This window comes from Cnephaeus nilssonii (assembly GCF_951640355.1).
Source record: "Cnephaeus nilssonii genome assembly, chromosome: 4".
Taxonomy (NCBI): Eukaryota; Metazoa; Chordata; class Mammalia; order Chiroptera; family Vespertilionidae; genus Cnephaeus; species Cnephaeus nilssonii.
Window position 1 is genome coordinate 45,815,109 of NC_137075.1, and position 27,731 is coordinate 45,842,839.

General features: G+C 40.4%; 1 protein-coding gene across 4 annotated transcripts in view; it reads right to left on the minus strand.

The window, feature by feature from the left end:
* Positions 1-27,731, minus strand: part of UBR1 (ubiquitin protein ligase E3 component n-recognin 1) — a 151,236-nt gene that overhangs the window by 35,567 nt on the left and 87,938 nt on the right. For all 4 annotated transcript variants that reach the window (XM_079769305.1, XM_079769303.1, XM_079769304.1 and 1 more), the window contains 9 exons: positions 22,907-23,112; positions 21,440-21,533; positions 20,315-20,464; positions 15,671-15,768; positions 10,805-10,898; positions 9,605-9,753; positions 7,681-7,736; positions 2,956-3,052; positions 51-118 (listed from right to left, as the gene is read on the minus strand). In XM_079769305.1, coding sequence (XP_079625431.1) covers positions 51-118; positions 2,956-3,052; positions 7,681-7,736; positions 9,605-9,753; positions 10,805-10,898; positions 15,671-15,768; positions 20,315-20,464; positions 21,440-21,533; positions 22,907-23,112 — 1,012 coding nt within the window. The remainder of the gene's footprint in view (positions 1-50; positions 119-2,955; positions 3,053-7,680; positions 7,737-9,604; positions 9,754-10,804; positions 10,899-15,670; positions 15,769-20,314; positions 20,465-21,439; positions 21,534-22,906; positions 23,113-27,731) is intronic.

Below are 27,731 nucleotides of genomic sequence, written 5' to 3' on the forward strand. Positions count from 1 at the left end.
TGAAATTATAAACTTGAGAGACTTTTAATAAAATTTTATTGAACACTTACCAAAACATGAAATAGATCTATAGATAGAAGGCAAGGTGTATCTTCTGATTTTAGGTTAGGAAGAACAACTAAAATAAATAAATAATTATAAGTCAGTCAGATAGCAATGTAGTTAAATATATTGCAAAATATAAACATCTAAAACAAAAATATAATTGGATTATAAAATAAACTGATAAACTGGTACATTATACCTTTAAGATATGGGAATCTGAATTAAATATAAACTAAACTGAGAAAAGGCTCCTGGAAGGCCTTGGATAAATCTAAGGGTTAAAAGATAGAATATAGGAGGCAAAGGTAAATAAACTAGGATAACTGAAATAGAGATTGTTCAATAAATATTTGCTGAATAAAAAGAATTACTTTTTTACAATGTTCTCTACTTTCCCCCCCTTATTACAAATTTCTAAATGTTCTGTGATAAATAAGTGAATAAATTTGGGGGGGGGGGGTGGGAAGCAGGGAGAGCATGCAAACCAGTGTAAGTGAAATGAGGATGAAGAAGAGCCTCCTAAACAAAATAAAGGTTAATATGGATTGATGACTGGAAGGAAATGCAGATAGCTCAAAAGCTATTGACTTTTTAGTCAGTCTCTAAATTTACAAGTGAGGGAAAGAGTAAGAAGGAAGTAAATCAAGAATTTAAAATAACAGTAAGGATTGTGTATATATAAAAATGAGAAAATTAATTATCCTATCTAATAAAGAGGGAATATGCTAATTGACCATCACTCTGTCACAAAGATGGCTGCACCCACAGATGAGGCCACGTTCCCATAAGGAGCCTTAACAAGCAATCAGCAGGGACCTGAGGCTATACCCTTCTCTGCCCCTGTGGGGCTTGACAGGGGACCTCAGGCCGTGACCCTGCCCTAGCATCAGGCTGGAGGACCTCAGGCCACACACCCCCGCCCCAGTGCCAGGCCAGGGGACCTGAGGCCACGCCCCCCACCCGGCAGGGCTTGACAGGGGACCTCAAGGTGCGTTTCCCATCCTGGTGCTGGGCTAGGGGACCTCAGGCTGCTCCCCTTGCCCCAGCACCAGGCTGGGGGACCTCAGGCCGTACCCCCACCAGGTGGGGCTTGACAGGGGACTTCAGGCTGCGCCCCCCACCCCAGCACCAGGCCGGGGGACGTCAGACCGCATCCCCCACCTGGCGGGGCTTGACAAGGGGACCTCAGGCCGTGCCCCTCACCCAGCGGGGCATGAGGGAGGACCTCAAGGTGCACCCCCAGTGCTGGGTCTGGGAACTCAGGCTGCGCCTCCCTCCTGGTGCTGGGCCGGGGGATCTGAGACTGCGCCACTCCCCCCACCTGGCGGGGCTTGACGGGGGACCTCAGGCCATGCCCCCCACCCAGCGGGGCTTGACAGGGGATCTCAGGCCGTGTCCCCCACCTGGCGGGGCTTGATGGAGGACCTCAAGGCACGCCCCCCGCCCCGGTCTGGGCTGGGGGACCTCAGGCCATGCCCCCCATCCTGGCGCCGGGCCAGGGGACCTGAGGCTATGCCCCCTGCCTGGCAGGGCTTGACAAGGGTGGGACTGGCTGGGTCTGGATCTAGCCCAATGGTGGGGGGGACAGCCGGGTCTGGGTCTCACGCAATTTTGAGGTGCATGTGGGTGGGCGGGGACTTGACTCTGGGTCCTGTGGTGTGCCCCAGACTCTGACAGGAGGAAGGTTTTCATATACATTTTACTAATTTTCTTTCATCTCTGAGACTTCTATTATAGAGAAAGGGCAAATAGCAATATTAAATTATTTCCTCTAATTAATCCCCTCTTAATGTGTACGTATTTCATGCACCGGGTCAGTAGTATTTCAATAAAGTTGTAACTTTTTCAAATGAAGGCAAGAAGACTCTTTCCAGATTAGGCTAATTTCTTAACCCCAAATTCAAGAGTCTAAACAAAAGAATTAAAGTTAATTAGGAGCATAGGCTTCTGAGTAAAAACTGGGTTCCAGTAGTGGTTATTTTGTAGAAACATATGCGGGAAGGACAAGTTTAAACGCCCCCTTCCTATGACATTTTGAACTTATGAACAAGTGGCCTTATAAACAGTCCTTTTTAAGCCTGACCTGTTTAGATGCAGAGGAGCTTCTGTAATACAAATGCCCAAATGGAAATGCAGATAACCAAAACGAAAGTTAAATCTTAAATCATTCTATTACTGTATAATCTCTAATCCTTTTTATTTTTATATTAATTACAAGCATCATATGAACTTAGTTAATTGCTAGTTTGTTAGAACCTGAGAAAACCAAAGGGCACAAATGCATAAACCTGCATTCTGAGATTATTACATTTCTATTATTTTACATAACTTTGACATTGATTCACCAGCAAAATTAAACGTATTTTAAAATCTATCCATGTCATTGCCCCCTTTTCTAACCAAATTGGGATATAAGGATGTTAATGGTTATGGATGTTGGTTCAATAAAGCCCCTAGATTTGTATAAGGGACATAAGTTGAAAACCTTTAGAAAATACCTGATACTTAAAGTAAAACTGAAGGTATTACAGGGACAACTGTATGTTTTGTGTGTTTTTAAAAAATATATATTTTTATTGATTTCAGAGAGGATAGGAGAGGAGAGATAGAAACATCAATGATGAGAGAGACTCATTGATCGGCTGCCTCCTGTATGGCCCCTGCTGGGGATTGAGACTGAAACCCAGGCATGTGCCCTTGACTGGAATCAAACCCGGGACCCTTTGGTCCACAGACCAATGCTCTATCCACCGAGGCAAACTGGCTAGGGCAGTATGTTTTTGTTTTATTTTTTGTTTTGGCATGTTCAAAATGAGTGCAGTATGTTGTTTCTTAACAAATACACTGCCAGATATGTGATGAAAAAGAAATGTAAATAACAACATAGTAATAATTCAGAGAAGACTCTACCTGATAGGAGACGAATCAGATGTTTCTGTATCAGGACCTGAGGACAGGTACTCCTCTGTGCAATGGCAAACTGCATTAATGCTTTCAGACCATTATGCTAAGTTATAAAAAAGGGGAAGATAAAAAGATAAGGGAAGATAATAGACCTAAGTTATTCACTGTAAAAATAATTAGTTGCAGACTTATTATACACTGTACATTCTTACAAATAAATTACAATATTTTAATACTTCTACAAAATTTTAGGACCTCCCCAAACTTTTATTTTTTTTATTTTTTATTTTTTTTATTATTTATGTTTTTTTAATTATTATTTATGCTCCCCAAACTTTTAATAGATTTTCCATGACATAGAGGTATTAAAGCTATAATCATTTCAATTTCATTTAAGTACTCATTTTCTCCAGAGTCAATTTCTTAAATGCTTGATCCAATTTATTCTATTGAGACCTGTACAAATAAATATGTTAATAGAAATTCCAAAATAATGGCAGAAAACCAGTGAATTCAGGGAACTAAAGGGAAGCCTATTGTGGACTACAAGTCCCCTGTGCCAGCTGTCAGAAAAATAAGAATGCAATGGCTAGAAAGGGAGTGGTCTAGGAAGTCCTTGGTTGCCCATTCTGTGTTTACAGAACTACTGAGCACATTTCCTAAGTACCATTTTCAGGGCATGTAATGAGACTTAGGCCTGAGGCAGGAGTATAGTCCTGAAGTGTCAGGATATGCCCATCAAGGAGATATGGCTTAGTTTTTGTTATTATTTTTTATTATTCTTGAATTCGGTATGATGACTTATCTAGAGCTAAGCCAGCCTATCTAATAAAGAGGGAATATGCTAATTAACCATCACTCCGTCACAAAGATGGCTGCACCCATATCTGAGGCCAAGTTCCCATAAGGAGCCTTAACAAGCAATCAGCAGGGACCTGAGGCTATGCCCTCCTCTGCCCCTGTGGGGCTTGATAGGGGACCTCAGGCCGTGTCCTCCACTTGGCAGGACTTGACAGGGGACCTCAGGCCGCACCCCCCACCCAGCGGGGCTTGACGGGGGACCTCAAGGTGCACTTCCCATCCTGGTGCTGGGCTAGGGGACCTCAGGTTGCTCCCCCCACCCTGCTACCAGGCTGGGGGACCTCAAGCCGCACTCCCCGCCCGGTGGGGCTTGACAGGGGACCTCAGGCCGTGCCCCCGTCCCAGCACCAGGCCAGGGGATCTGAGGCTACGCCTCCCTGCCTAGCTGGGCTTGACAGGGGACCTCAGGCTGTGCCCCTCACCCAGCAGGGCTTGATGGGGGACCTCAAGGTGCACTCCCAGTGCTTGGTCGGGGGAACTCAGGCCACACCCCTGCCCAGCGGGGCTTGACGGGGGACCTGAGGCTGCGCCCCCCTCCTTGTGCTGGGCTGGGGGACCTGAAGCTGTGCCCCCCCGCCTGGCGGGGCTTGACAGGGCACCTCAGGCCATGACCCCCACCCAGCGGGGCTTGACAGGGGATCTCAGGCCGTGTCCCCCACCTGGTGGGGCTTGACAGAGGACCTCAAGGCATGCCTCCCTCCCTGGTCTGGATTGGGAGACCTCAGGCCACGCCCCCCGTCCTGGAGCTGGGCCAGGGGACCTGAGGCTACGGCCCCTGCCTGGCAGGGCTTGACAAGGGTGGGACTGGCCGGGTCTGAATCTAGCTCAATTGGGGGAGGGGCGGCTGTGTCTGGGTCTCGCGTGATTTTGAGGCGCACGTGGGTGGGCGGGGACTTGACTCTGGGTCCCGTGGTGTGCCCCAGACTCTGACAGGAGGAAGGTTTTCATATACTTTTCACTAATTTTCTTTCACACTGACACTTCTATTATAGAGAAAGGGCAAATAGCAATATTATTTCCTCTAATTGATCCCCTTTTAATGTGCACGAATTTCGTGCACCAGGTCATTAATAATTAAAGTTAGTAAGAAGGAAAAATGTAGGTTTTTAATTTTGCAATAAACATAGAAGGGGAGAAAAAAATAACCAGTATCATCTGAAATCTCTCAGAATTACATTGAATTACCAAGATTGAGTAAGCTTTAAAGTATACAATGGCGGGAGAAACCAAGATGGCGGCATAAGGTAAACACCTAATTGTTGCCTACCACAACAATTTTGAAACTACAACTGAAAACAGAGCGCACACTGTCCAGAACCACCGGAAAGCTGGCAGAGTGGAAAACCTACAACTAGAGAAAAAAAGAGAGGGGGACGCTGAGCCTCAGGAGCTGTGGAGGTGCGGAGATCCGTGAGCACGGAAAGGGCGGGCGGCTGAATACACGGCAGGCTTGCTCGCAGCGCGCGGAGAGGGAGGGCAGCAGACGCTGCGTGGCTAGCTTTCTCATTTGGGAGAAAAACAAAACCTCCCGACTGCACTGAAATCCAGCTGCGGTCGGGGAGAAACTGGTCTGTTTGGCAGAGGACGAGGCTCGAAAGCTGCCTTCTCTCAGAGGCGCGCAGCCATTGATTAGGGCACGGAGAAACCAGCCCTCTTAGGGCGGCGCGGACGGAAACCAAGTTTGTCTGCGCCATTCTGAGACTCCGCCCCATCCAAGCTGAGCACAGCCCTCCCAGTGACTGGATTTCTCGTTCGGGAGAAAAACAAAACCTCCGGTCTGCACTGAAATCCAGCCCCAGCTAGGGAGAAACTGGTCTGTTAGGCAGCGGGAGAGGCTCGAAAGCTGCCTTCTCTCAGAGGCGCGCAGCCATTAATTCGGGCACGGAGAAACCGCCCCTCTTAGGGCGGAGCAGACGGGAAACCAAAGCTTGTCTGCGCCACCCTGAGACTCCGCCCCATCCAAGCTGTGCACAGAAGCTCTCCCAGCAGAGACACTGCTGATCCTCACAGCCAACTGGCTTGGAGATCAATTCCCACCAGTGATACCAACAATCCCAACCACTCTGAACTCCAGTTTCTGGGGACACGCGGGGGACCCAGACGCCTACGGGACTCTCGGCCGGTCGGAGAGTGAGAGTGACTTTTCTGTCGGTGTGGACGACACCATATTTCAACCACTCTCATAAGGGACACATTCAAGAGGCAGACTCAGTGAGCACCAAAGCCCTACTGTGTCTCCAGCACAGCAATTCTTCTGTTATAGACACAGCAGGCCCTCACAACCAATTGGACCGGAGGTCAATTCCTCCCAGTGTACCAACAGCAATCAGGGCTTTTAACTACACCAAGACTTTCCACTCAGCCCACAAAGGGGAGTACCAAGAGCGATCACCTAGGGTGATTGGGGAAGCTGAGCTACCGGCCCCTATAGGTCACCGACCACACAAAGCCACTCCATCAACACAGGGAGGCAGCCAAAATGTGGAGACATCGAAGTATGTCACAAGTAGGAGAGATAGATGAAAGCAAACTAATGGACGACACAGTGTTCAGAACCATATTTATAAGGTTACTCAAGAATCTTCTAAAAACCACTGAGAAACTTGAAGAGACCTTCAAGGACCTTAATGAGAATACCAAAATAATGGAAAAGGACCAGTCAGAAATTATGCATACACTGTCTGAAATAAAGAATATACAGAGTAGACCACCGCACCCGAAGAGTCAAACCAAAGATCTGGAATATGAGGAAGAAAAAAACACCCAACCAGAGAGGCGGAAAGAAAGAAGAATCCAAAAGTGTGAGGATAGCATAAGGAGCCTCCGGGATGGCTTTAAGCGTACCAATATCCGAATTTTTGGGGTGCCAGAAGAGAGAGAGCAAGATACTGAAAACCTATTTGAAGAAATAATGACAGAAAACTTCCCCCACCTGGTGAAAGAAATAGACTTACAAGTTCAGGAAGTGCACAGAACCCCAAACAAGAGGAATCCAAAGAGGACCACACCAAGACACATCATAATTAAAATGCCAAGGGCAAAAGACAAAGAGAGAATCTTACAAGCAGCAAGAGAAAAACAGTTAGTTACCTACAAGGGAGCACCCATACGACTGTCAGCTGATTTCTCAACAGAAACTATGCAGGCCAGACAGGAATGGCAAGAAATATTCAAAGTGATGAATAGCAAGAACCTACAACCAAGACTACTCTACCCAGCAAAGTTATCATTCAGAATTGAAGGGCAGATAAAGAGCTTCACAGATAAGAAAAAGCTAAAGGAGTTCATCACCACCAAACCAGTATTATATGAAATGCTGAAAGGTATTCTTTAAAAAGAGGAAAAAGAAGAAAAAAGTAAAGATAAAAATTATGAACAACAGATACATATCTACCAACAAGTGATTATAAAAATCAAGTGAATTAAAAATCTGAGGAACAGAATAAACTGGTGAACATAATAGAATCAGAGGCATAGAATGGGAGTGGATTGATAATTCTCAGGGGGAAAGGGGTGTCTGTGTGGGGGGTATGGGAAGAGACTGGACAAAAATCATACACCTATGGATAAGGACAACGGGGGGGGAGGGAACCGGATGATGGGGAGATATGGGGGGAAAAAAGGAGAAACAATTGTAATAATCTGAACAATAAAGATTTATTTAGATTCAAAAAAATAAAAAATAATAAAGTATACAATGGCCATTCAGTCTCTATGAGACTGAAGTAGCTCCTTAAAAAACAACAACATAGAATTCTGCTAATTTTATAGAAAAACGAATGAATAAAGAATTTTAAAAAGATAAATTAATTGCAGATTCCTTAAAAGAGCATACCATGAGTTACATGTACTCTGTAAGAATACACGTACCTGTCTATTTTGAAGTGCTCCAAATAGAGGTTTTCCTTCATCTCCCAAGAGGTTTTCTTAAAGAGTAAAAAAAAAAAAAAAGGTAATAAATCCTGAATATTTGGTTTCTGTCTATCAGATGTTCTTTTACTAATTACATTTTTGACCAGATAATTTGCACTTTTCTGTTTCAAAGTTTCATGTTTAAGTCTATGCCAAAATGTCTAAATCTTTGAGTGAGAGAATACTATAGAGCCAAAGACAGACTGTTTACAAATTGCTACTATATAATAATATCCCTGTAGCAATCTATAAACAATACTTGGGAAAAACAAAGCTTCCTGGTTCATTTTTCCCCTTTTAACATCTCTTCTGTGCAAAAAATTTTTAAATAAGTAATTTTTATATATAATTGCAACCTATTTTTTTATTATAGTTGACGTATAAGTCCATCTACTGTGTTGAAAAAATGCATAAGGCAGATACAAAGAAGTTTATTGTTGTTACAGACAGTATTAAAAAGAATTATAACATATTAAGAGGAAAAAAAGATAAAATTAAAAATACAAAAAAATGAGTTCAGAAATATATTCTGCCTTGTTGGCTAGCGTTTTATTGCTAAGCTACTCTTTTTTTTTTTTCACCAATTCTCAGCAGCAGATACATCTATGAGTGGGGAAGGCTTATTTCCTTTTTTCTTCTCCCCCCGCCCCCCAATATTTGAATGTTTCTAACTATGACAACACATTCTGTATATGTCACTTCATTCTCATAGGAAATGAGATATGTTAGCAGCTTATGCACTAGGAATAAAGTACAGTATTATGTCCACTGGATAGAAAAGCACTATAGTAAAAACAATGTAACACTATATTAATCAAATAGAGTCTAATTACTAGATTGCAGAACCACATATGAAGATACAGTCCTTTCTCCAGTGAATTTCTCATTTCTTTTATGACAAAACTGTGACCTTTTTTATTTAGTGTCTAAATACAAATTCTTGACTCCTAATGCTTATATTCCTACACTGAAAATCAGATTTTATTGTACTTCAACATATTGTTACTAATTCTCATTTAAAAAAATATTTTTATTGACTTCAGAGAGGAAGGGAGAGGGAGAGAGAGATAGAAACATCAATGATGAGAATCATTAACTGGCTGCCTCCTGTACACTCCACACTGGGGATCGAGCCTACAATCCGGGCAATGTATCCCGACTGGGAATTGAACCATGACTTCCTAGTTCATAGTTCCATGCTCAACCACTGAGCCATGCTGGACAGGTTCAAATATTTTTTGCTTATATTACCTATGGCCATTATTACAGTTAAAAAGAGATCAATACAAAAATTCCCAGACTAAAAGGCATCAGGCCACACTAATGTGCTGAAATAGTCTTCAAACAAGTCAAACTATTTGGGGCCATCAGGGATAAAAAAGAATAATTTTTAGTTGGTCAATGTTAATTCTATTTTTACTAGAGGCCCAGTGCATGAATTTATTGCACTGGAGGGGAGGTCTCTCAGCCTGGCCTATGCCCTCTCACAGCCCGGGACCCCTTGAGGGATGTCCGCCTGCTGGCTTAGGTCCGATCCCCGCCTCCCCGGGATCGGGCCTAAGCCAGCAGCCAGACATCCCTCTCACAGTCCAGGGCTCTCAGTCTGGGAACCCTTGCTCCTTACTGCCCGCCTTCAGTGAAGGCAGGAGAGGCTCCCACCACTGCCACTGTGCTCGCCAGCTGTGAGCCCGGCTTCTGGCTCAGCAGCGCTCTCCCTGTGGAGTGCACTGACCACCAGGGGGTAGCTACTGCATTGAGCATCTGCCCCCTGGTGGTCAGTGCATGTCATAGCGATCGGTTGTTCTGCTGTTCGGTCGATTTGCATATTAGGATTTTATTGTATAAGATAAAACATCCAAACCAGTTCTTTTATAGGCTTTACCTATGGCCTGGAGAGTGAAAGCACATGTGCTCCAGGTCATCATGGGGACTCGAGGATCCGTTTCATCAGGAGGCACTTTCAGTCCAATTCTATACACTGTTGTGGCAAAGAGAATGACCATTTCCTTGATGCTATTAGAGTATTTTATCCTAAAAACAAAACAGGAAAAACTTATATAATGATTGAGTAACAGGAGCTACCTACTGAGAAGTCTAACTAGGTATTGAAGCAACAAACAATTTAATTTAAATTCCTTTTGACAAAGTTGCCCTTTGTCAAGTTAGAGATTAGAGCCTCTGCAGAAAATGTATTCATTAAGAAAAAATGGGAAAAGCAGAACTGTGTCTCCTGTAAGTAGAAAAATCTTACAAAATAGCTTCACTTCCTATTAAAGATGCAGTAAATGATCACAGCAGAAAAGGGCCCAGGCACAAATTAAGGGACAGACTGGACAGAAAAGAAATAAAATTAAGAGGAAAGAGATCTAATATAAGTTTTAGTGTCTGGAAAACTGACCAAGAAGTACTTTTCTGTTGACAGATTGTGCGGGGGGTATTGGTGGTGTTGTTGATAATACCATGTACTTGGAGGGATAATTTCTGTTTTCCTGAACTTCCATTTGTAACAAGTAACACGCATTTTCAGTAGCAGTGGGATACATAATATAAATAAGAATCATAACTAGAAAAATGTACCTCAGATAATATTCTTTATATAATTCCTGATTTAGATACATTATATTTTTCAAAGTGTCTTCACATAAATATATTTCCAATAATCTTATGAGGTAAGTTAGGAGATCACTGTCTCAATTTTATAAACAAGAAAAATTAATTGGGGGTGGAGGAAGGAGACTTGAAGCTTTTTAAAAGTATCAGAGCAAGTTAGATGTGACTTTAATAGAAGTCTCTTAAATTCTGCTCTTCTTGTAGGTTGGACTAAATAGAAATGGCATTACTGTGGTCAAAAATAGTTAATTATAGGCATGGTTCACCCTAATATATATTACTCTAGTATTTCAAACCACTTAATTGTATTAATACAAATAAAACTCTAGGGAGAAAGAAAAAAGATAAAAATGGGATAAAGAAACAATTTTACAAATAATGCAGGAAGGAAATACAGAAGCAAGGAAGAATTGTTCTCTACTCTAATTTTCACAACTATCTACAAATTTCTCTTAATTATTTAGATACTTACGAAGACTGAATTCCATAACTCAGGATAGAATGGAACTCAAAAGTGGAATCACCCATCCCTTGATCAAATAAGACTGGAATTGTTGGGTTTTCTCCTTATAAATTAAAAGGAAAAAGAAAGAAAAATCATGAGAGTTTAGTCTGACACACACCTTTCTAGCTTTTTAAAATTATATATAATCATTTTCAAAAACTTTGAAAAAGGTAATGAGCAATAAAAAATCTTTCAAAATTTCTCCATACAGATAACTTTGTGCGATAGTCTTCTGTTCTCCCTATAACTGTTACACATTAGACTTTTTAAAAATATATATATATTATTGATTTTTTACAGAGAGGAAGGGAGAGGAAGAGAGAGTTAGAAACATCAATGAGAGAGAACATCAATCAGCTGCTTCCTGCACACCCCCTACTAGGGATGTGCCTGCAACCAAGGTACATGCCCTTGAGCGGAATCGAACTTGGGACCCTTGAGTCCGCAGGCTGACGCTCTATCCACTGAGCCAAACTGGTTAGGGCTACACATTAGACTTTTTTAAAAATTGATTTGGGAGAGAGAGAGAGAGAGAGAGAGAGAGAGAGAGAGAGAGAGAGAGATATTGAGAGATTTGTGGTTCTATTTATTTATGCATTAATTGGGTGATTCTTGTATGTGCCCTGACAGGGGACTGAGCTCACCAGGGCTCAATGCTTTTTAATAAAGGACAATAGCTATAGTACTGCTCTGTATCTTGTTTTTTCACTAATAGATCAGAAATGTCTTTCCACATCAATAACTTTCCACCTATCTTTTCAATGCATAGTATTCTACTAGTAAAGCAGCATATATTAGTGAATAAGAGCAAAGGATTTGTAACTAAACTGCCTGGGTTTGAATCCTAGCTCTGCCATTGACTGTTACAAAGACCTTGGGTGAGTATTAAACCTCTCTGAGGCCCCATTTCCTCATCAAATCAGAATTGTTGTTCCCGTATATGGAATATGTTGTTGTTGTTTCTGGTTGCTTTCAATATTTCCCCCCCCCCCTCATCTTTGTCTTTTAGTAGTTTGCATATGATCTGAGTGTAATTATCTTTAAGTTTATCTGTCTGAGGTTCATTGTACTTCTTCAATCTGTAAATTTAAAGTCTTTCACCAAATTTGGTAAGTTTCCAGTCATTATTTCTTAAAAAAATTTTTTTCTGTACCATCCTTTTTCTTTTTGGGACTTCAATGAAACAAACATTGAATAAAAAGAAATGATTCCATAAGTTCCTAAGGCTATCTCTTTATTTCATTACTTTTTTTCTGTTTATTCTATGGATAGGATAATTTCCACCCATCTAATTTCAAATTTAATGACTCTTATCTCTCAATCTCCGTTTTACTATTGAGCCCATCTAGTTAATTATTATTTCACTAGAGGCCTGCAGGTAGGGTCCCTAGGCCTAGCCTCCTGCGATCAGGGCCATCTTCTGCCCGGTCGCCAGTCCCCAGGCTGAATGCCGCCGCTGCTCATGCGGCGCCGCTGCAGGGCCACTTGCACGGGTGCCACCGCTGCCGCTGCTGCTGCTGCTGCTGGGGCCTGAGGCGCTGATGGAAGCTGTGGGGCACGCCTGCGACCTACCCATTCTGGCGTGAGCATCCCCGAGTGGGCAGCGCGTTCCATCAGTGGCCAGCCCGGTGCACACCCATGGAGGTGAAGTTGCCCTGCGCCCGCTTTCCTGCAGGCCTGAGCCCCCAAGCAGCGGGGATGAGCTGGTGACCCCAACGGCCTGACAGCCAGCCCGGTCCTCCCAACCACCCATCCCGATTCCCCAGTGCATCATCGAATCCTGCAGGCCGGGGGCAGGGACCAAGAGGTCAGCCGTTCAGCCCGCTCGCCAGTACCCAGTCCTGCCCCGCCACCGTTCGCAGGCCAGGAGGAGAGACAGAGAGGTGGTCAATGGTCGTTCTGGTCGTGATGCTTATGACCTCTGGCCTTTTATTATATAGGATACTAGAGGCCTGATGCACGAAATCCATGCAAGAGTAGGCCTTCCTTCCCCGGCTGCCGGCACCGCCTTCCCTCTGACACCTGGTACCCGGGCTTCCCTCCAGCATCCGGGCTTCCCTTTGGCACCTGGACCCGGACTTCCCTCGCAACCCTGGCTTCATCCAGAAGGTTGTCAGGAAGGATGTCCGGTCTAATTAGCATATTACACTTTTATTATTATAGACTAGAGGCCTGGTGCATGAAATTTGTGCATGGGGGGTGGTGGGTGGGGGGAGAGGGTCCCTCAGCCTGGCCTGCACCCTCTCCAATCTGGGACCCCTTGGGGGATGTCTGACTGCCAGTTTAAGCTAACTGCCTCTGCCTGCTGGCCTGATCGCCCCCAACCGCCTCTGCCTCAGCCCCCGGCCTAAGCCACAGTCTGGCCTCTCTCTTTGGGAGGCAACCTGATGGATCAGGGGAAGACGCCGCCCCCATTACCCTGCTGCTGCTGCCACTGCCGGCCTGAGCCTGGGTCCTTTGCAGCCACCCGCAGCTGCCTGAGCCTCAGCCCTCAAAGCCACTGCAGCTTTGTCCGTAAGGTCGTCCAGAAAACGTGCTCCCTAATTAGCATATTACCCTTTTATTAGTATAGATACTGTTTTTTTTCTTTTTTTAAAAAAATATATTTTATTGAGTTTTTACAGAGAGGAAGGGAGAGGCATAGAGAGTTAGAAACATCGATGAGACAGAAACATCGATTAGCCGCCTCCTGCACACTCCCTACTGGGGATGTGCCCGCAACCAAGGCACATGCTCTGGACCGGAATCGAACCTGGGACCCTTCAGTTTGCAGGCTGACCCTCTATCCACTGAGCCAAATCGGACAGGGCTAGATACTTTTTTTTTTTTTTCAATTCTATTATCTCCATTTAGGTTTTTTTAGTTTTAGTTTTTTTCTGCTGACAACTGCTATCTTTACATTCATTTCAAGAATGTTCACCTTTACCTATGTTTCATGATTATGTGGCTGCTTTAAACTTTTTGTCTGAATAGTTCAACATTAAAACATCTAAGGATTGGTATTTGATTATTGAATGATGATCAGGTTCTTTGTATATTGAGTAATTTTGGATTGTATCTTGAATATTACATTGTATTGTTATGGCTCCTGTTAAAATTCTCTAGAAAAATGAAATAAAATTCTCTAGAAAATTACCCACCACTTTGTTTTGGTGGGTAATTAACCCAATTAGGTTTAACAAGTTCTGTCTCGTATGTGGTTGGTTCCAGTGTTAGTTTTCAGCACCTTTGTTATACTGTTTGGGTGTGCCAGGATGCAAACTACTCAGGGGTTAGTCTGGGACTTGAATGGTGATTTAATGTAGCTTTGATCTCAAAGCTGTTGCTATGCTTTTTGGGCCCTGTTCTGCACAATGTACAGCTTAGATGGGAGCCCAGGACTTGTATTGGTCTAAAAAATAGCTTGCCCTTCTATAGCGCTTCCTCTCTGGAATTCCCCCCTTACTCTCTAGCTCCAAGGGACCCTTTTTCTTTTTTTTTTATTAAGGTATTATATGTGTACATATCTTACCATGGCCTCCCCACCCCACTCCCATAAGGGACCCTTTTTCCTAGTTCCTTTGGTCAAAATGATAAGTTTCTCTCAGTTTTAGTCCCCTGTGCTATCATCAGCTAGCTACCTTTTAGGGTAAAACTGTGAGATAAAGAGAAAAAATAATTGCGGATTCACTCTGCATTCTTTGGATCACAGGGGTCTCCTTTTTGTAATTCCTCTGGCTGGAGGGATTGGCTTTCTCTTATGAATTTAGGTATCTACATGGCAGTGCAGCTCTATGACTGGGGCTAGCCTCGGGAGAGGGTCAGAAGAGGTGGGGAACCACAAAAGGAATTTCCTTTACACTCTCCAGGGGCTTCTTTGCCTGGTGCTGTAGCCAGAGAGCACCTCTCTTGAATTTGTTGCTGTTCATGTCTGTTACACAGTTCTGTGATTTGGGGTTAAAGCTGGAAAATAAAGGGGGCAGGGGGAACCCAGGAAACTCAATGCCTATATTAATCACTCTTCCAATTTTGATTTCTCTCCTTAATCTGTCTGAATTGTTTCTCAGAGTCTTTAGGTAGTCTTATCTCCAACTGTAAAAATATACATATATGAGGGAACAGTTTTAAAATGTTGATTTTATAATTACTATTAATGATAACATTAACCCTTTGCACTCGCTTGCTTTTTTCTCGATTCCTTTATTCTACTCGGGATTTAATTTTTTAAATACCCCAGATTTTACAAAGCGCGGCAGTAGAATAATAAACTGGAGTTTCTTTTCATACAAACTTATTTATTTGGATTTTTTTATATTTCAAATTGTTGATACATTCAAAGAGTATAAAAAGAGCTGCTACCGATGCTAACTGTGTCGAGTCACACTCGACATCCGAGTGCAAAAGGTTAATAATACTAGTAATAGTAATGGCTAACACATATAGTATTTACAGCTCTACTTTCCATAGGATAACTCAACCCTTTAATCAATGAGATAGGTAATATTATTATTAATATTAATATTATTATTCCCACTTTACAAATAAGAAAGTCGAGGGTAAGTAACTTGTCCACAATCACATAAACAGTAAATGATGGATATGTGGATATTCAACCCAAGCAGTGTGACTCCAGATTAATCACTGTCTATCCTGCCTCCCAGTATAAAAAAATTAAATCAAGTAAAGTGATTAAAACCAAAGTTAGACAGGGCTTTAAAAACCTCTATTTTCTGATACTTAACAAATATGAATTTTTAAACCATATCTTAGAGCAATAAGTACATTTTTCTTAGAAAATTTAGATTCTGACACTTAAATCCCACATAGCTAAATAAAAAATAATTTTAAGCAAACCTTTAGCATGTTTTATATTATAACCTGATATTCTTGCCAGAACAGTCGGTATCCATCGTGCCAGGGTCAAAAGCTGAGCAAGAGCTTCTGCATTCTCACTGAAAAGAGATATTTAAAACTTATTAAAAATATTGGCACAAAGTCAAACTGAAAAGCTGAATTTGTAGAGTTCTTCCCTTGATAAATGGCTATATGAAGAAGTCAAATTCTGCCCTGACTGGTGTGGGTCAGTTGGTTGGAGCATCATCCCATGCACTGAAGGGTCACTGATTCAATTCCCAGTCAGGGCACATACCCACCCAGGTTGCGGGTTCCACTCCTGGTCGGGGAACATACAGGATAACCAAGTGATGTTTCTCTATCACATCAATGTTTCTCTCTTTCCCTCTCCCTTTTCTCTAAAATAAATTAAAAACATTTTTTAAAAAAGAAGAAAAGAAAAAGTCGAATTCCTCCAGATTAACTGCCTATGTGATAGAGCATATGTGCCTAAAAATGTAGTTTCGGGAGGGAGGGGAATTTTAAAAGTACAAGGAGAAAAGATTCAACCCATATTCCCATCGAATCACCATTCTTTTTTGTTTGTCTGTTTGTTTTGTTAATCCTCACCAGAGATATAGTTTTCACATTGCTTTTTCAAAGAGAAAAGGAGGGAGGAAGGGAGAGAAATATCGATGTGAGATCTCACATCGACTGGTTGCCTCCTGCATGCTCCCCTACCTGGGAGCAACCTGCAACCCAGATATGTGCCCTTGACTGGGAATCAAACCTGCAGCCATTCGGTGCATGGGCCAACACTCTAACCAGAGCCACAACAGCCAGGGCTGGAATCACCATCCTTGTTGCTCAAATAAAAAACTAGGTGTTGCCACTGATTTCTCTGATTCCCTCCCACTCCACATTCTAATTTATCAGCTAGTCTCACAGGTTTTGTCTTCTAAATATATCCTAAGTTGATCACCTCTTTCTACCTCCACCATTATTAATCTAATCCAAGTCATATCTGAACTAGTTCAATAAACTAGTTCCTGCTTCCAAAAGGGCGTTTCATTATTAATGTGTATTCATCATACAGCAGAACCAGAGGGTTCTTTTAAAAATGTAAATCAGATCAGATCACTGCCCTGTTCAAAACACTCCAATGGTTTCCCATCCCACATAAAATATAATCTTAGCTCATTCATAGCCCTTTTTTGATCTGGCTCCTTGCTTGCTCCATTCCAACCATGCTGACTTCTTGCTGTGCCTTGAACATGCTGACTGTGTTCCTACCTCAGGGCCCTGGCTCTTTTTTTTTCTTCTTCTTTACATGGATTACGTTTCATTTATTTTTCACAACATCCCCATTAGTTATGAACTGGTTTTTAAAAATTGTTTATTGTTTAAAGTATTACATAAGTCTCCTTTTTCCCGCATTGACCTCTCCCCAGCCACTCCCACTCCCCAGCACAGGCCCTCACCCCCCTATTGTCTGTGTCCATTGGTTATGCTCATATGCATGCATACAAGTCCTTTGGTTGATCTCTTACCCCCCTCCCCCTGCCTTCCCTCTTAGGTTGGATGGTCTATACGATGCTTCTGAGACTCTGGCTCTATTTTTGTTCATCAGTTTATGTTGTTCATTATATTCCACAAATGAGTGAGATCATGTGATATTTATCTTTCTCTGACTGGCTTATTTTGCTTAGCATAATGCTCTCCAGATCCATCCATGCTGTTGCAAATGGTAAGAGTCCCTTCTTTTTTTTACAGCAGAGTAGTATTCCATTGTATAGATGTAACACAGTTTTTTAATCCACTCATCTGCTGATGGGCACTTAGGCTGTTTCCAAATCTTAGCTATGGTAAATTGTGCTGCTATGAACATAGGGGTGCATATATCCTTTCTGATTGCTAGTTATGAACTCTTAATAATTGTATTTGGAAAATGGTGGTTGTACTCTGACAACCTGGTTACGCTAGGCCTGGGTTCCTCAGAATCCTCTTCCCTGTATGATTCTGGGCTTGATTTTGCCAGAAGAGGAATTTGAATGAGATTTGGAAGGCAGAAGTAAATAGCAGCCATTACTCTCTGACAGTCATCATGGTTAGATGCAGTGAGGGGCAGGCATAGAGGTATCAGTAGGTTCCAGCTGTCTGTAGTTGCCCACTCTCCTTCACTCTACCTCCTGCTCTTTTTGGAACGTCTCATCTCACTGATCATATGTGTATCATTAGATGCTTGAATGTGAACTTTCTTAGGCAAGAGCTCCCCACAGATTTCTCCACCAGCAACCTACTCATGATCCCATTTCTGCAACTGAACACGCCTACCTCCTCAGATGGACTAATGGGTGACACCTCTAATCTTCCAATTCCCCCTTTAGACCTTCACTTCCCCAGTGCCTACCACATAGCGGTTCAGCTTCCCTCATTGAATCTTGACTGATACGAGGAGATAGGGCCCTGGCTCTTGATATTGCCTGTGTGTGGTGTTCTCTTCTCCCAGAGTAGCACTGCATGTCCTTCCCTTCATTCAAGTCTCTGAGAGAAGCTCCCTGACAACTCTTTCTATAACTAGTCTCATGCATTGGTATGTCTCTAGTACTTTACTCGGCTGCTTTAGTTTTTTTATAGTATTTCTCGCACAACACTTTGTATTTATGTTTACTGTTGGTCTTTCCTCTCTGTAATGTAAATTCCATAAGGGCAGGGACTTGATCCAAACTATTATTAACAAACAAGGGGAACCACAAACAGTGTTATCAAAAAGGACTTTAAAATAGGAAGTTGCTTATTTGAATGACAGTGAAGTTAAAATATATAATAAACTGTGCCCAAATTCACATATCTAGGTACAAACTTGACCTAAGAATTCTTTTAGTTTTCAGTGTATTATGACTGATTATGGCCAATTTTCTTGAAAAATACTAGTTTATTATTAATTTTGATAAAGTTTTTATGTGCTCTTAACTTTAATAATCTTAGGTTATACTGATGTTGATTTTCTAAAAATAAAAGTGACAAATAGAATTAATTACATAGGTAAGTTCTATTGTCTAATAAAAATGTTATGTATAATTATGTTTTTCAGATCCTGAGTAACAAAACTGTTACTATAGCTTAAAAAACGTTACAGGATTCAAAGAGAACCAGTTGTAAAAATCAGTTTAACTTGAGAAAGAATTGCCCTGAAGCACCGTTTTCTTAGAGAAGGTGCTGAATGTTCCTGTAGAGAATAATTCCCCTATTTTAGAATCCTTATTTGGGGAACCATTATGTAAAAAAGGCTAACAAGAAATTGGAAAATCACTATATTTTATTATGATTTATTTTATCTTTGTTTTCGGCTGTTAGGTATGGCTTTGGAATCAGGTATGGGTTCAAATCTTGGGTCTTTCTTGGGATAAGTAAAAACTATTCACAGTCTTCAATTCCTTATCTTTAAATGGGAATAACAGTACATATATGATTAGACTATTTATTTATTTATTTATTTATTTTAAATATATTTTATTGATGTTTTTACAGAGAGGAAGGGAGAGGGATAGAGAGTTAGAAACATCGAGCAGCTGCCTCCTGCACACCCCCCCCACTGGAGATGTGCCTGCAACCAAGGTACATGTCCTTGACCGGAATCGAACCTGGGACCCTTCAGTCCGCAGGCCGACGCTCTATCCACTGAGCCAAACCGGTTAGGACTCATTAGACTATTTAACAAAATAACCTAGTAGAGTATCTAGAACATATCAATTACTGGGGAAAGACAGATAAATTGTTCTGATGCCACTGTCTTCCAAAAAGATGACATTCTATATTCCCATGTGTTGAGTAGAAGACAATTTCCAAATTTGATTTTCTAATGAATGGAATAGTAGAGAAAGAGCTACTTATCGACCATACTTACCAAATCTATAACCTTTGAATTCTTTTGTTGTGGAAAAATGTAAAAAGTATTTTGTTAACAAAACCTTTTTCTTTAGGTCATCATTACAAATTCAGTAAGTTTTAAAGAAACTAAAATAGTAACAATAAATAGTACTATTATCATCAAGTAGAACAGTGAGAAAAAGAAATATACAAGTGAGTGTTCTAGTTTTCATTAAAAATTAATGAATTTGCTGTTAAACTGCATTTACAGATAGTCAGAATATAAACATAGTCTAAATGTTCAAAAACTATCCAAAGATATAAGATGAATCAGGTGTTTTTTATTTACTTATATGGTTAACATTTTGCCCATGTCTCTAAAACTATAGCATTTGGATCTGTCAAAAATAGAATTAAAATTAATACTACAAAGACATTTAGAGGAACCAAATTCCAAATAGCAAATCTAATGGTGGCAAAAAACTATATGAAAAAAACAAATATGTGCATCTTTTCTCCTTCTGTGAATGCTGATAGAAATTAAAATTCTATTGCTTTAATGGCAGTTGGAAGATTTACATAAAACATAGATTTGAATAAATGAATACTCCAATTATTTTAGAGACCAAGAATTGGAGCTAATTTTAATCACATTTTCAAGTAGCATGTTATGAAATTAAAAAGTATTACTTTAAATAGCAAAAAAGAAACTAGTAATCTAACCAAAATATGCATAATGAAAGAATTAAAGACATCTTTTTATAAAAATTAACCAAAACATAAGTTAAAATATACCTGCTTATCGTTCGAGGTTGCAAAGGAATAATGGGGATCACAGTATTGCACAGAGACTTGCAGAGGGGGCAAAGATATTCTCCACTTTCCAAGTCAAAAAGGTCAACATGAATACGCTGCTGAAAGCTCAGCTGTACAGCTTCAAAATATCTGCAAAATTCCAAGACATAGGTCCATTCACATGTATGTTTGTTCTAATCCAAGTGAGAAAAATCTGAAATTTTGACCTCAATGATGTACATCTTTAAAATCCACAAGTTACAATTATAGAAGAAATAGGATGCCCATTCTATTGGGGTAAAACTGAAGGATTCATCAGGGTAGAAAAACATTTTAAAATAATTTTGCTTAATCATAACTTATCTCCTGCCTCAACAACATGGAGATAGAATGTAGACACTACTTTCTTCAGTTTCCAATGACCAACTAAAGTAGCCATTGGCTAGTTAGGAAAATTATGCATTTTAATATAATGCCAAATGAATAAACCCTATACAAAAGATTTCCCAATAATTACATTTCTGAATTGTTATCTCTTTCAGAGATAGAACTAGAATTTCTTGTCCTATTCTATCTCAAAAGTACGTTTCACTCTGTTTTAAGGGGAATGAAATTTTTATAAAGGTTACTGCTTCTTTTACACAAATATTGAGCAACTAATTAGTTTGTGAAGAACAAGTGCAGCCCGGCCAGTGTGGGTCAGTGGTTGAGTGTCGACCTATGAACCAGGAGGTCACGGTTCGATCCCTGGTCAGGGCACATGCCTGGTTAGCAGGCTCCATCCCCAGTAGGAGGCGTGCAGGAGGCAGCTGATCAATGATTCTGTCTCATGATGTTTCTATCTCTCACTCCCTCTCCCTTCCTCTCTGAAATAAATTAAAAAAATATATTAATAAAAAAAGAACAAGTGCAAAGGAATGATGAATTAAGTGAAATTTAAGTTTGTAACTTTACACACAGATTTCTAAGGGTGGTAATGTAATGAGTATCATACAAATGAAATTAGTAATTCAATTATTCAAATAAGGAAGGAAAGAAGACATGAGAAAATATGCCTTTTTGTGGCCTTTAGTGAACTCCAATATTCTTAGTTTCTTTCAAGAACATGTCAGAAGGACAACTTACTTCTGCCAGCACACTGCATGCATTACATGACCACAGCTTCCTGTATAAGTTCCACATGCCAAGTCTGGATCCATGAAAAGTGGGTCCAGGGATTCTGGTATAGGAAGACAAAAATGATAGGTGTTATATTCATCTCTCCCACAGTCATAAAAAGAGGGTGGGGGAAGAGGTTATCACATCTAAAATTCTAATCATAAACTTTCTAAGGTATGTGCAAGAAAAGTGTCACACTACCATGATAGCAGAATCTATATTCTCAATAGTAATTAAAAAGAGGAACATATAAAACTGATTCTAAAATTAGTATGAATTAATGACTAGTTCTATTCTTGATTTATATTTTTATTTTGAACATTAGGTTTAAGTTGCATTATCTTGGTTGTTGAAGTTAGTATCTATGACTCAAGCAAGTTTACTTTTGTAATTTGACTGGGTAATTTTAAGGGATATTTAGGGGCATTATAATCCACGGATAGAAGTACAGACTATAAGATTCGATATTTGGTTTCATTACTTGTAACTCATGGCCTTGGGCAAGTTACCTCTTCTCTGTGCCTCAGTTCCTTCGTCTATAAAATGGAGCCCATGTTGGTACCTAATTCATAGGGCTATTATACGGATTAAGTGATTAAATACACAGAAAGCACTTAATCTGTGCCTGGCATATGATAAGTATTCAATAAATGTTAAAATCAATACAGTATTTTAAAAATAAAGCAGCTATCTCCTTTTGTGATATAAGTGCAATACAGTGGCTAATTTATTTCTTGCCAAGAAAATGCTTACCAAGAACCTGATCATGAGGCAACAATCAGACATATCCACAACGTAAAACACTGTTTAAGACTACTGGCTTGCATTCTTCAAAAAAAGTTATTATCAAGGAAAGAAAAAAGACAAGTGACTATTCTAGATTAAAATAGACTAAAAGAGACACAACTAGAGCAACACATAAAACATGTCTGGATCCTAAATGAAAATGTCTAGTTAATGAAAGACATTTTAAGGGTAGTTGGGAAATTCAAGTATTGATTTCATATTAGGCAATATTCCTGAAATATTATTAATTTTCTTAAAGTTATAATTGTATGGTAGTACATACAGATTGTCCTTAGTTTTAGAAAATGCATGTGGAAAAATTTAGGGATGAAATGTCATGATACTTGCATCCTACTTTCAAATGGTAAGAGCAATGAGAAATGGGGAAGGGAGCAGAGAGAGAGAGAGAGAGAAGGAAAGAAAAAGCAATGTGGCCAAGTGCTAACAAGAATTAAAATTAAAAAAATAAAACAAAGCCAGCATGGCACGTAAAGACCCAAGAGTCTATTTTACATATAGGTAAACTGTGATTTGACCCAATAAGGCAAAATACAATCTTGCTCTCAAAGTTCTTCCAGATAGTAGTTTTTCTAATTGTGTAAGTATGAAAAGAAATGCTCAAAAGTATATTTATTGAAAAATACATACCCCCTGAGAATTCTATGGGTTTCCCCCTGTGCTGGGTTAAGGCGGTGGATTTCTGGACACAGGCCGATAATACCATGGCATTATTTTCTATTTTCACCTCTTGTTCTTCTTGGCAGAGGATGCATGTCAGCACCTCCTTTTCAGTAATAGACGGACCTCGTTTAGGACCCAAAGCAATTCTAGAGTAGTCACTGACTGGTGGGGTGCTACCAAGAGAAACGACCAGAAATGAGGATACATGTTTTGGTCACTTGTATTATATCTTGGTAGATTTTAAGTAATCATAGGGCAAGAACTTTAATAAAAACAAAATAAATATTATATTTAGTAATATTAGCTTAAAATCCCCCCACCCCTGATACTTCTGGCTTTTATTAGTTAATTTGCTTATTAGAAAGTACATTTTGTGTTGCTAAGTGCAAAACAGCAAATCACAAAGTAGAATGTACCAAGAAGCTAGGTATCTGTTTTTATTTTGATTATAAAAGTAAAACATACTTATTAGGAAAATTTAGAAAATCTAGAAAAGTATAAAGAAGAAAGTAAGATGCATGATACTCTCACAACCTAGAAATAATCACTTGTGTATTTCTTTCCAGTCTTTCTATTTAGAACATTTTTACATAATTAAGATTATATTACATATATACATTTGCATACTGCTTTTATTCACTTATATTTTAATATTTTATGTCATTAAAATGTCTTTAGCAACATTACTTTTAAATGGCTGCACAGTACTCTTACTATATGTGCTGTAATAGTTTTATCCATTCCCTTTTATTAGTAATTTAAGTTTCTATTCTGTTTTGGTAGCTATTAAAAGTGTTACACTTTAGCCCTAACCGGTTTTGGACAGAGCGTCAGCCTGCGGACTCAAGGGTCCCAGGTTCGATTTCGGTCAAGGGCATGTACCTTGGTTGCAGGTACATCCCGAGTAGTGGGTGTGCAGGAGGTAGCTGATTGATGTTTCTCTCTCATCGATGTTTCTAACTCTCTATCCCTCTCCCTTCCTCTCTGTAAAAAATCAATAAAATATATTTTTTAAAAAGTTACACTTTAATGATTTACCAATTCTTAGGGTCAATGTGTGCAACAATCTATAATAATAAAAAGGTAATGTGCTAATTAGACTGGACGTCCATCCGGACAAAGCCGCAGTAGGCAGGGGCTGTGGCAGAGGTCCCTAGCTGCGGCGGCGGCAGGCAGGGCCCGGGACCAAGGCCCTTGCACGAATATCGTGCATAGGGCCACTAGTAATATAATAATAATAGTAAATATTTATTAAGCACTAATTGTGATGTGAGGCATACTTTCAAATTCTTTACATTATGTTAACCCATTTAATCTTTCCAACAACCCTCTGAGGTAGGTACTATTGTTACCTCCATTTTTCAGATGAAGAAACTGAGGCCTAAAATGTTAAGAGACTTACCTAATGATGTACCACTAGGAAGTAGCAGAGCCAGGATTTAACCCAAGTGATCTGACTTCCTAGGCCACGCTCTGAACTACTCTGTAATACTGCCTTTCTATCTGTACAAGAAGCTCCCTAAAATGTCATAGATCATTCAATAAATGGGGAATAATATAAATGTTCATTATCAATGTAAATGGCATTACATAATACAGAATACTATGCAGTTTTTAAAAGGTGGGTCTCAGCTAGGTGTGACACCACCTCCTAGAAGGCATCCAGCAATATCTGAGTAAGGTTTAGTTTTTGGTTATCATAAGGACTAGGGGATACCACTAGTGTTTAGTGGAAGAGGGACCAGAGATGTTAAATTGCCTAATTCATGGAGCATGAAAAAGAATGGCTGCCCAAATGCCAAGACTGAGAAACATTGAGCTTGTTTTATATATGTAACAACATGTATAAATTTCCAAAATATACTATCATGTGGAAATGCAAAGTTGCAGAATATGTACATAATGCCATATACTATGCAAATAAAACAAAAGGCTGAATGACACTATATGATTCCTATGGCTGCATATATTTGTTGTGTAATAGCACAGTAAAAAACTATGACAAGGTCTATATAAAATCTATATCTCTGAAAAAGGGCAGAAAGGGGTCCAGGGTTTGGGCAAGTGCTCCAATGGAACTTTAGCTTTAACTCTATTATTTGATTTTTAGAGGAAAGTGAATTAATATAACTATGTAATTAAGTTTTTGTTTTAAAAATGTAATACTATATTTGTGACTCTGGGATAGGAAAAGCCTTCTTAAACATAATACAAAAACGTTACAACTCAAAAAGACAAATCTGTTTTATCAACATTGGAAAACTTCTCTATGGCTAAACTTCATAAATAATGTTAAAGAAACAGGAATATGAGAAACATGTAACAAGTTTAGTATCCATAATTTTAAAGGATTCTATAAATCAATAAGACAAAAGCAAAGCATCCAATAGAGATGGGCAAACGATAATAACAGGTCATTCCTGGAAGACAAAATGTAGCAGGCTAGTAAACTATCATATGAAAAGATGTCCAACCTGGTATTAACTAGTAATAGAAAAATTTGGTCTGACACCAATTTATAATTTTGATTATATCCAACATTTTCAAGTACCAATATATTAAGTATTGGTGAGAATGAAGAAAATAAGACACTCTCATGTACTGTTGGGAGTAGAAATTGGTAACACTACTTTGAAGGGAAACGTGGCAATATCTATTAAAATTTTAAATAATTATGACTTAGCCCTTTCACATATTAGGTTCCACCCTTGAGAAGTACTTGTACAATTGCACAAGGGGGCACATACAAAAATGCTCTGCACACACACATGTTTACAATAAGAGAAAATTTGGAAATAAGGGGAAAACTTAAATGTCCAAAGTAAATATTGTTTATATATTCACAGTATGGAAAACTATGCAGCAGTCTTAAAGAATGATGTAGACTCTATACTATACATCTATATATATTGACATGAAAAAAATTATAAAACAGTGAGGGGGAAAAAAGCAAGCTGCAAAACAAAAGGTATCTATACTAATAAAAGCCTACGTGGTTGTCACACCCTCACACTGTGACGCCCTCATGCCCCAACGAGCGATCACCAGGAGGCTGTGTGTGCAGCGGGCGCGCATGGGTGGGCAGGGCTGCGTGAGCTGCGGGTACTTGATGCTGTGTCCCTGGCGGGGACTTGACCAGGAGGTGCATCAGGGGAGTGGATGGCAGCTGCTGCTGCCCAGGGCCGGCCCAAGGCTCAGGCAAGCAGCTGATGGTGGGCTGGCCCGAGACTCAGGCAAGCTGCCAATGGCGGCTGCCGCTCTGAGGGCCCGAGGCTCAGGGAAGCTGCAGTGGCTGCAAGGGCCAAGGCTCAGACAGCCTCGCAGCCGGCAGTAGCAGCAGCAGAGGCATGATGGGGGGTCGCCTTCCCCTGATCGCTGGGTCGCCTCCTGCAGAGGGAGGTCAGAGGCAGCAGCAGCGAGGGGGTGATGGGGGCAGTGCCTTCCCCTGATCGGCCAGTTGCCTCCTGCAGAGGGAGGCCAGACTGCGGCTTAGGCGGGGAGCGGGCCTAAGCCGTCAGTAGGACATCCCTTGAGGGCTCCCGGACTGTGAGAGGGGGCAGGCCGGGCTGAGGGATTACCCCCCAGTGCACGAATTTTCATGCACCGGGTCTTTAGTGCTAAAATAAAAATAAGCCACTAAAAAACACAAGACTCATTATTTCTTTATGTACACCTGTCAATAAATTGTCGAAAACAAAAGAAGTCTAGAACAAAAATTAGTTATAGCAATGGTTATCTGTGAAGAAAAATCAGGAATATAGAGAATGGTCAAAGGGGACTTATTAATTTGAGTTGTTTTCAATGAGAGCACATTCATAATCTTACTGTACAACAATCGGGCAATAAAAAGAAATAATGAAAGCATTGAAGCTATTAATTAACCTGAATACACTTCTGCTTGCAATTCCTTGTTTTGATAAATATACAGTATTCTTTTACATTACCTTCTAAATAGTACATTGTTAATATGTAAAACTTGAGAGTTGGGACTTTCTGCTTATTGTTTTAAAGTTTTGTATTAATTTCTAGTGTTATTACCACAGTCAGCCAAGGATAGCTTACCTTCATATCATTTTTTAAAAATCTTTAAAATATACAGTCATCATTCTTTGTAGTTTGCTAGCATGCTCAGCTTCAGGATTACAGACATATTATGTGGAGTATAATGTTTCTACTATTACTGCAAAACAATTTCCCAAAAGTATCCACAATACAAATTATTTTAAAGAGTTGTGAAAGCTTGTTTTTAAAAATAAGGATAGGAAGTACTTTCAATATTTTAAATTAGAATGCTTTTCAAACTACCATTACTTTGTCTCCTCTCTTTTCTGATTGTATCTATATATATAGAGCCCACAAAGCATGGCTCTCAGAAGGCTAATCGATGCTAATGGTATGCTTTTTCCCAAGAGCATACCATAGTCAGGACTCAGAAAACCAGATTTACATATTCCCAGTCCAATGTGCTATCCATGACTATAACTATATATGCATTGTCTTCTATCTCTTTAAGAAAAAAATAAAAATATAAACCACCTTTTTGTGAAGGATTTTTTTCAATCTGTAATAACTGCAGTCATTATTAGAAACTAGAGTCCTGGTGCATGAATTCGTGCACAGGTGGAGTCCCTCAGCCTGGCAGGCGATCAGGGCTGATTGGGGCCATCACACCCAGTCCTGATTGGGGCTGGCAGGCCAGGGGGTGGGAATGCAGGAGGTGGGCCAGCTAGGGGGAAGCACTGCAGGAGATTGGCTGGCCGTGGGAGATTGGCTGTGGGAGTGCACTGACCAG